At 30.0% G+C, this 11,445-nt stretch overlaps 1 protein-coding gene across 3 annotated transcripts in view; it reads left to right on the top strand.

Moving 5' to 3' along the window:
• LOC132930858 (uncharacterized) overlaps nucleotides 1-11,445 on the top strand; it is a 61,438-nt gene that overhangs the window by 48,794 nt on the left and 1,199 nt on the right. For all 3 annotated transcript variants that reach the window (XM_060996940.1, XM_060996943.1, XM_060996942.1), the window contains exons 6-10: nucleotides 5,174-5,322; nucleotides 8,608-8,792; nucleotides 9,199-9,463; nucleotides 9,539-9,720; nucleotides 9,871-10,079. In XM_060996940.1, coding sequence (XP_060852923.1) covers nucleotides 5,174-5,322; nucleotides 8,608-8,792; nucleotides 9,199-9,463; nucleotides 9,539-9,720; nucleotides 9,871-10,079 — 990 coding nt within the window. The remainder of the gene's footprint in view (nucleotides 1-5,173; nucleotides 5,323-8,607; nucleotides 8,793-9,198; nucleotides 9,464-9,538; nucleotides 9,721-9,870; nucleotides 10,080-11,445) is intronic.

Here is an 11,445-nt window from a genome sequence, read left to right on the forward strand (position 1 = left end):
TCTCGTTGCAACACATTCATGCTACGTGCGTCCAGCTACTGATAATCCGATTAACTTAAAAAATATTCTACATTAAGATATACTAAATTATAATGTTTAATACCGATGTATAGATTACCTCATTAATTAACTCGATTGAATCATTTATTTTCTTATTTTTTTTTTTTTTAATTACCTACATAATTCAATTATTAAATATTAATTATAAAATTCACTAATTATTGAACATTTTTCTGAGTTGTTAATTCTAGGAGTTCAAACGATGTTACCTAATGCCACACGTTGAGACTTCGACTTTTGAAAAATGTTTATTTTAAAGTTTAAACAAATTAGAGGTTCAATTACCAAAAGGTTACGACAATTTAATTAATTAATCGTTATTGGTTACTGTTCTGACGCTACCTTTGTATTGATTAGGTTATTTAAATAAAGCACAATTTTTAATCATAATGACACTTTATTATTACTTAAGTACCTACTTTAACTATTAACGATGCACGCTTGTACGCGGCAGACACATTAATACGTTACAACGTCTGTTGTCCCTTATCACAATATACAATATACATTATCAATATATCAATATATATATAACAGTTACTATCAATTCCGCAAACTTGATTGAATTATTTAGTATCTTGATAAATTGTTATGTTTGTAATTAAATCTTGTGAAAATTTTAAAAACAAAACGTATATAACAATATAATATCCAACAAACACAACATCCGGCGTTCGTTCAAATTGCGCCGATTTTTCTAGATTACCTGTAATAAATACATATTTTTCGTCAGCGAAGTAGTAGATTTATCTTAAATTAAATAGGTATTCATTGATTACGCCAGGAAAATATTACAACAATAATATTTATTAAAAAATTTTTTATATTTTATTTTAATTATAAATAAAAAATACAAATAATAAATAATAATAAATAAAAAATAGAAATTTTCAAGTATAAAATGTCTAAATTGTTATAAATTGTGATCAGTATGAGTTTATGTTATAAGTCACTATCAGAAACCGTAAAATAACTAGTTGATAATTGCATCTTATTAAGATTCAAATACAACAATCAAACCTATAGAGTAAATTGCAAAAATAATATATAAAATAAATTGTAGTTTTTTTATACTTAATAAACCTAAGATTTCTGGTATATTTGATGTTACCCATTTGAATCCCTTAATTTTTTTTTCTTGTTATTTCTAGCGGATTTAACATACGTATAGGTACTCGTGTTTTCATTTACTCCTTTGTTTATTTACACCATGTGTATTGCTATCATTGTATTTTCGAATATAATATTATACTAACACTAAATAAATAAATAAATAAATCAAACCCGGGATTTTTTCATTGAAATCCAGTAAGTTCTAAACAACAGATTATAATATTGTATTTTACTTTGATAATGAACTCGAATATCTAAAACAACAACAATTATTATAAATTATAATATAAAAATACACTGTACGGCAAATCGATCGTGACAACAATTAATTTAAAACGAATTAACCGACGGTGTGATCTTGTCATTTTATAGTGTGCACTGTGCACTGTGCAGAACGTACCTATACTATAAATAATATAAATTCCGGAGTAATACTTTCTCGCACTTATGCGACTGACAGTGCGCACTGCAAGGGCGGCGGCGGCTGAGCGGATATAGTCAATGGGGACAAATAGAATAAATCCGTGTCGTCTGATCTACGACATTGGTCATTATACAATATAAGCATAACGAATACGATATGTATGTATATAGATGAGTATCGAGAAAATTGCCCAGACGTGTGTCTCGAGTGTTTCAAAATAAAACAATATTATGACCTGTTATTAAAATAAATTAGTACTTCTGTTTTCTTCGTTGATGAAAATGTCACCAATAAGTAATTCATTTATCATGACACAAAAATCTAAATTTAAAAAATAAAAAAATTATTAAATAAATTATATTGTGGTATACAATGCGGCCCGTGTATATGTATAATAATATAATAATATTCGATTTCTCTGTGGAAAAAAGAGTTAGAAGCAGTAGTCTGCCACATTGTTTCAGTATTTTTAAACATGTTTTTCTTGTAAAATTTGCACGAATATGATATATACGAAGTTCGAGTACGGCGTCGACGCGCGTGCAGTAGGTACTAGTAAATCGTGCGGCGTAACAGAAATGTCACTGGACGTCAAACAATACCCATTCCGCCCTCGGAGTAAAACCCATAATCATAAAATATACGTATGGCGTTATCGGCTTCTCGTTGTTAAAACTATTTATTCGATAAAATATAATGAAAACCCGATTTGCTATGGTTTTTTTTTTCTTACGAATTATACTTATAAAAAAAAACCAAGTTCAAATCTGCATTGTTCGAAATGTGCGGACCGTGGTAGTGTTCAATATCGAATCGAAGGTCGACGCGGTAGTGAAATATTGTACGTTATTATAAAATATCGTCCGATTTACACGTTGTATCTTTCGCTTCCCAAACATTAAATAAAAAAATAAAAATACTATTTCGAAATCCTGGGCGATTATTTAAATAACGAGTACTATAGCAGTTATTAACTTGCGTAATACCTATGTACACGAAGCCTTCTCTTTGCACGGATGTGAACTGCAGTTACGTTGCAGGGAATGAATATAATAATATCAAATATATTATGTACCTATACCTACAATTATTAATCATAATATTCTAGTAAAATATCGGTATTTATTTAATCGTTCCTGACTTGTTATTACATGGAACGGCGCAGTGTCTTACTTCAAATCATTTTTTTCGGTTTTACCAAATGGAAACATAACCTATGTATATATCGTATAATGACAAACATAATTCGCTGCGAAAGTCATTATTTTTTTTTTTTATTTCAACGAATTCTGGGAATCGTACACTTGATATAGTTGGCCAATAATAACGTAGCTACTAGGTACTGACTAAAATTTTACTGGAATGATATAATTCGCTTGGACTATTTTCATGTATTGTTATCTATTGCCAAGGTTTATAATTGCATGTGCATAAAATACTTCATTAAAAGTATACATAATGCTCATTGCATGTAAAATAAAATAACGTTTGAAAACTTTCATAAACTATTTGATTATCTACTCTGTGTTTCCCTACACTTAAAAAATAAGAAGACGTGATAATCCCGCTCACCGTCACTGTCGTAATTATTTTCGAGCTTTCTCGTGTTATAATATATAGGTACACAAACGTATAACTTAACATATTTATAATATGATGGTCTTAAATCATAATCGTTACTTGATATATGATATTTTAATATTATTTAATATTGTTTAATCTTATATAATATATAATATATTTTTATAATGGACCATTTAACCTTATAATGTCAAATATCGAAAAAACCTTATATCGATTACGTATACGCTATACTTAATGGCTAATATCTATAACGAATGTAATACATGTTTAATCATAATTTGTTGTGCGGATGAGAAACAAAAAATTCGAGTTATCCAACGTTTTGTACGAATTATTTTTTTTAGTTTCTTTTGTCAATTCAAAACTCATTTACGTGTTACCTAAATACAAGAGAAAATACGTAAAAAATAAATTTTAACTATTTTTTAGGGGTGATGGTTTTTGAAAAAAAATCAATCATGCATACAATAATAGAACTTGGAGAGAATAAATAATTAAAACTACCTGTGATGTACGTGTGGAAATTATTAAATTGAAGTTCGGTGTTATAATTTGGTCGTTGTTTGTTATATAAGTTCACCTACTGAACAAAATTAAAAAAACAATGAATGAATATGACGTATACAATACACACACATATACTTTTACATTATATGTTATTCTGTTCAATGTTCATTGATGCATTAGTTAATTAGTTAGCAGACATCATATAATACTAATTAAAAGAGGTGAAATGCGCGGAGTTCCAACTCGTTGATTATTGTAACCACTAGGCACTAACCACACGATATTAATGATTATATTGGCGTGTACATATTATTCGCAACGGTATATGTGTGTTTCGCAATAAAACAGAATCGTACATGTATAGGTATATGATGATGTATATTTAGTGACGTGTATTTTATACAGGGTGATTATTTATTTTGTCGCAAATCAGGTATTCTATTAGAGTATGAAATTGTATTTAAGTAATCTTACTAAATTATTACATTTATTGAAAATGTAGAACAATATATTATTACAAGTGAAAATATTTTTATAAAATTGTGTGATTCTCGAATAATTTATTACCTAGTTCGCATTTTAAAAAACCATCTTGCAATGTTGGTATATCATATTGCTATACTTACTTTGCAAATCGTGTATTAATCCGCTACAGTACGAACCATATGATTTTGATTTTGTACACGATAATATTACGTTTATCTCGTATACTTTCCTTAAACTTTTTAACTCCATAATATATGGTATGAATATAATGTATGGTTAGAACAGTTTTATAATCAAATCATACTGAAGAGTTTTTAGTAATAATTATCATATCAAATTAGTTTATTCTATACATTTGTCTCATTAGTAACTTTTCAATCTTAACGATTTTAATCATACTATGAAAATATCAACGTTTTAATGGCACGGGGTATCTATGTAAACATAAAATATAATTATTGCGATAGAAAATGCATTACGTTTCTTATTTTAAACTATTTCTCAACACAACCATAATATAATGAACGAGAATCGACGTTTTATAACAACATTGAACGTAGAAAATTATTGCGGTGATATATTATGAATCAATACTATTATGTCGGTTATTGAAATAAATAAATTATATTATTCGTTCTAATAATATCTGTACATAAATTATAGTGTTCTTTATAATCGTAACTGAAATATCATTTTATAACTCGCGGTGTTGGTGTAATGGATTTGAACGTAACATAAGATATATCACAAACATTTTTAAAAATTACGATCGAAACTCGTAGTAATGTCGGTACTAACAATAAATAATTATTCGTTAAACAATAGGTTGACGTAAAGTAGTGTAACGATAACTCGTAAAACGACTTGTGACGGGTATAAGTATTAAACGTTTGGTAGCTTACAGGGTGAACAAAATCTTCCACGCTACAATATCCCCAAGGAAACAGAACTATATAAGAATAATATTAATTTTTTTTATCATTTTTGTTTTGTATGCAGGTGCTACGGGTAACGATAACGACTGCAGGACAACGATAGCATGTAGTGGTATCAGTGGTTCGGAACCTTTAGCTAATTCAGCGTTTTGCTCAAAACCCGAAGACGAGATGGAAAAATTGTCGCACAGGAGTAACTCTTCACTGGGAGTAGTAAGTATTTTTTTTTCGAAAAATAACGGTTCGGGAACACTAAAAGTAAATCATGGACATATATATATAATATATTAAAATTATACCACTTGCTGTATATATTTTTGACAACTCCAGGACATCTAATCACCATCGAAGTACCAATATACTTTTATACAGTTAGAGTTGCAAAGTAATTAAATACCGGCTTTTAAAATATTTAAATACTCTTTGATAAAGTATTTTTTATAAAAAGTATATATATTTTGTTATCTAATACAAATTAGTACATAATAATATGCTCACTTTACATTACTTATAATGAACTCTTTCAAAATATACTTTTGCAATATCCTTATGATAAACAAGACATCTTAAAATGCTTATAAAATTCAATAAAAATTATGCAATATTATATATATAATTAAAGTCTATTAAAGTGAATATATCCTTTAAGTTTAAAAATGTTCACAACCATTATTCAGCTTATAGGAGAAGCTTGATAAAAAAAATGTATAACAGTATATTTATTTTTGTATTTATTCTTTATACTTAAAAGTATTTGAAATACAAAGTACAAATATTTAAATATATTAGTATTCTAAATACTTTTTAAATGTATTTTCTTCGATGTTGCATATTGTATGACGATTGAAATTATTTGATGATAGAATATAAAACTAGTAATTACCAACAACGGAAAAGAAGTGCTTAGTATTTTTCCCTAGCAAGTATAACATTTTTTAAACAATAATTTATGATTAATTAGGCTAAATGATTTATTAAATTTTGGGTATCACTATAATGCAAATGTGTAATTTAGATTAAATTTTGGGAATCAATCAACATCAAGTTTTGAACTGTTTATGTGAGTGGCTCATGGTTACGTTAACAATACTTACTAAAGCTTAAACTTGTTATGTAGAACAGAATAAGATTTATCGCATTCGAAAATACTTTAGATTGTTTATTTATTATTATGAACATGTTTTTGCGTTTAATCTACGCGATTTGGATGAAGTCCCCGATGTTAAAATTGTTCCTCATCAATTTAACGAGAAAATTCCGTAAACTTTTGTGGTTGGGGTAAGTTATATCGCGAATTATTTTTAATTTAAATGAGCCTCTATAATCTCTATACGTTTAAAAAATAGAACGTCGTAATAAGCAACACTTTAGATTATAAATCACGGATCTATAAAATTGAGATCCATTATTGGGTTATTTCATATAATGTGATTTATTTATAAAATACTTAACTTTTGAGGTTTTAGAGAGATTGAAAATTTAACAGATTAATTAAAAGGACTGTCAGTTTTCGAGATATTTGTATAAAAAAGACACACGTGTATAGTATTAACAGTTTTAAAGTCAACTGTATTGCACGACTTTTTAAAAAAAAATTACGATAGTCATTAGTTGAATTCTAAATATTTTCAAACGAATAATTAAAACTATTCTATTAAAAACTAAACATTTACATCGGATCACCGTTATAATTATCTGATTTTACATTGATACGTTCTCTTGCCAGCGCCCAGTAAAATTATCCGTTTTCAGTGGGTAAACCAATACGCGCACTTCACACGCGCTTGCTGTTTTTTATTTCTTTCACTACTTTTACCAAACGGCACGTAAATTTTAAACAATGCAAATTATCAGTTGAAACGACAGAACACAGTGATGTACTATCTTCACTCTTGGTTTTCCCTCGTAATTACGATTTTACGTGTTTACGACATTTTCGCCGTTTGTCTTGGTTTTGCACAGGATTTATTGTATTTTTTTTAATTCTGTGGAATTTCGCTTGCGCGGTCTACTGCGGCAAGACTCGATTAATTTATTTTTTTTTATGTTAAAGTGCGCGTTCCGCGGAACTTGAATGAGGTAGAAGGCTTTTATTATTTTTTTTTTCTCGTGAAATGAAATCTACATAACTTTCAAGTTTTCCCATCTCATATTTTGCTGTTTACTGCACGGATTTACTTTTCATGTACATACATATTATGTATGTGTATACAGGTGTGCACTCATACACTTTAAACGTGAACTTTTGTACATTTCATTATTATACGATTGTGAGATTATTGCTACAACTAAGAAACTCGCATCGTATACCACCGCCGGTGATTTTCCCAACAAAATGCTTCAAATTATTAAATTATTTTCCTCGCTTCCAGGAGGTTGTTATATTACACGTTTAATGTATATGAAAAATAATACAACGTCTCTCGTACTGCAGCCGGAACCCAAAATCTGTGGTCGTATATTTAATTTAATCGTATAGCTATGCTACCGTTTATTTCACTAAAACTACCGCCACCACCGCTGTCCCATCTTTCTTTATCGCGGTTCTTTAATTCTCTCTGTAAACTTGGCGATACTGCCTAATAAATAATAATAATAAACATTTAGGCTATATATATATGTATCATTAGTAACATTATATATATATATATATATTATATATACATCATATAATATTATAACTTACACGCGTTTAAACCCCGTTAACGAGTTTGCTGATTCCAACGCGTTCATAATATAGTCGTTACGCGATTATACTTTAAAAAACGGGTACTTAATAGTGTTGTCGTTGGTTTAAGTGTTTCTATGTATTACTGAACAAATTTCCTAATTTATTTTTAATTAGGATGAAAATATTATTGAATCTTGAAAATAGTATACCGTTCATACAATGAACGCACTTTGCACGTCCTAAAATAAATCGAAAAAATGTCGTTTATATGAATCTGAACTCTGAAGTAGTATATTATATAATATATAATAACTCACGTGACCAAATATTGTAATAATGTAACATCCCTTGTGTACCAAATGTTTCACAAATATATAATTTATTCATGAAGATAGTTTTAATTACTAATTTATCAAAACTTTTGACGCTTTTCGCAGTATTAAACCGCGCTGACCTACCTCAAATATATGACAAGGTGTGTGTGTGTGTGTGTGTGTGTGTCTTCAAATTGCTGTCTACCACTGATACACAGTCGTGACTATTATAATTTGTCAGACCTACAATATTGATTTTCGCACGTCGTCATCGGACCACGAACGATTTATGACAACATTCGTAATTTTCATTTCAAAGGAGATATTCAGTTTTGGCTCGTGAATTAAATTTTTTGTTCAAGTCTCCCGAGAGTAAACTGATTTAATTTCGTATGTGTTCGAAGAATCGATAACAGTGATAACACTTATTCCGAAAATAACACATTAATGTTGTTTATTACATAATATACGATATAATTTATTGTTTCAACTTTAGTTTTTATTCATTTTCAGACTAGAAGCGATTCCATGGCATCCGTGTACTCTGGCGCCGGAGAGTGCAGGTACGGCACCGTACCTATCAGAGGAGAGGTAGAATTTGGTCTTCAGTACAATTATAAAGCAGGACAATTCGAAATCAACATCAAACATTGTCGTGACTTGGCAGCTGCTGATCCAAAAAGAAACAGATCTGACCCGTAAGTACGACGATCGTATTATAAAGTATCTTCTGCAATCCAAAAGATACAATAGACACCTTTTTTAAAATGTTTTTAATACAGGTGTAAGTACTTTCCTCACAGAAAAAACTCTCACGTCTTGTGGACTAGTCACATTCGTGCCATAAAATGTAAATTTAAATTGCCCAAATTATTTCCTTTAGTAAATATTCAGTCCCAAAAACCTTGATTCTAGTATTTATTTGAATCTTTCAACGAATATTATTAAAATAAATCGTTATTAAACATTATTAAGTTTGCTCGTCCGTAATCAATTTATTTTTTTTTCTGTCAATCGTCTCATATTTTATATTAGTTTTCGTTAAGTTAAATAAAAAAAAATTATCCCCGAGAACCATTGTATTCATCGTTTTTACTTGTTTAGCTATGTAAAAGTGTACCTATTGCCCGATAAGTCCAAAGCTGGAAAAAGAAAGACTCGAGTGAAAAAACACACGATGAACCCGATATTTGACGAGGTGCTCAAATACAGTCTGCCCTTGGAAGAACTCAATAGCAGAACATTATGGTTGAGCGTGTGGCACTCAGACATGTTTGGACGTAACAACTTCTTGGGCGAAGTTCAACTTCCTCTGGAGAACAAAATATTTGATGATCCGTCACCTAAGCTCTACCCACTTCAGGAACGAGTGAGCATTATTTTATTAAAATATACGACCAATACAGAGATCGATGTCTAATGACTGTGATTTTGTATATTATAGATAGAACCTTTAGATGATATGTGTGTCAGTAACAAAGGTGAAATTATCGTCGGCCTAAAGTGTGTACCACCAGATCCTAACTCAAAAAAACGTACTAAAGGCACGTTCCTTCTGCTAGTAAAAGATGCAAAAAACCTTCAAGCGATTAAGTCTAATGGCTCATCAGATCCGTTTTGTAAAAGGTGAGTAATTGGCTGATATTTCAATTTTTGAAATGCCGCGGTTGAAACGATATTAGTGTTATTAAATTACAACAAAAATAAATACACCCTTCGTTTTAATTTTTTTAATCAATGTAATTTGTGCTAATTTATTTTTACCCCCTTTTCCAGTTATTTATTACCTGATAAAGGTCGCAGTTCCAAGCAGAAGACTAACGTGGCCCGAAAGACGTGCAACCCAAACTGGAACCAAACGCTCACATACCGAGACGTTTCTCCGGACGAATTGGCTGAGCGGAGTCTGGAACTGACTGTTTGGGACCACGACCGGCTGGGCAGCAATGAGTTTTTGGGAGGCGTCCGTCTATCATTGGGCTCTGGTAATTTATTTTTTAATTGAAAAATTACCGATTTTTTTTTTTTAAATAAAGCTCGTACAATTCAAAATGGTCTCGATGATAATATTAGATAAATATAATTGATAAAAACCACGCCGAAATATACTACCGATTTGTGACAAACCATCGTTGGTAGCAAAGATGTACCTTAGCAATTATCCACCCAGCCCATCGACAACTGATTTCAACAACAAATATTTATTCTGTGATGTTGATGACATCTTGAGTTCACTGTTGTAATCACGTAGAATGGGTTTTGAGACGTACACACAACCTTTGAACCTGTCTCTCTCGTTCTCTCTCTCTCTCTTTCACTTCGTTATAATTCCAATAATAATTATTATTATCATCGATGTTTCCGAATCTAATTTACAGTATATTATAGGACGTAACTGAAAAAAAAATCGGGAGGGGAGTCCAACATTTTTTTTAAATATAAATGCTGAAAATTTATAGTCAATAAACTATATTAACCACTAAAATATTTCTACTTTTAAAAATTTCGGGGGGTCCGGACCCCTGGGCCCTCACCCCAGTTACGACTTTGTATACGCCATTATAATGATAATATAAAAAGATTTTTAAGATGAGTTTGTGGAGTATTTATTTGAAGGACAGGCAGTGCCGGCGCTAGGGGAGGACAAATGGGACAAATGTTCAGGGCCCCGCGATTTTTAATTATCATCTTAATACCGTGAGACACATTAACATTTTACATAATTACAATTTAAATTTACAAAGTATAAGTCTATAAATGTATTATTCTATACTACACATCACACATGTATAATATTAGAATGGGCTACTCTGGGGTACCTAATGGCTAATACTTTGTCCCGGGCCCCGCAGTACCTAGCGCCGGCACTGGGGAGAGGTTCTGAGAAAATGTATTATATTCTTAAACTTATTTGGAGAAAAAATAACAATAAAAGAATTGGTGAATTGGTGGTAAAGAAGTTTTTATTTATTAAAAAACATTGAGTATTAAAATGCAGATAAAGTATAATATAAAAAATAATAATAGTGATAGAACTACAGACACACAAAATAATTTCATTATCTGCTTATTTTCTATAACATTTGATAATATGCTTGTTCTTGTATGAAAGTTTCTACATAGAAATTAAAGTTTTAACTTACGAATAATACAATATTTATTTATATTTGTAAGAAATCAGTTCGATGCATATCTACATTATTTATAATATTATATCTGTATTGCGTACAGCAACTAACATATCCTTTATTCAGTTCGTGTAACCTTATTATTCCCCATGCCTATTTGGCTATTTATAATCATGGTACCATAATGTATGTTTTAGCATTCCATATTGGGTTATAAAATTAC

Source organism: Rhopalosiphum padi, chromosome 4, assembly GCF_020882245.1.
Source record: "Rhopalosiphum padi isolate XX-2018 chromosome 4, ASM2088224v1, whole genome shotgun sequence".
NCBI classification, from domain to species: Eukaryota; Metazoa; Arthropoda; class Insecta; order Hemiptera; family Aphididae; genus Rhopalosiphum; species Rhopalosiphum padi.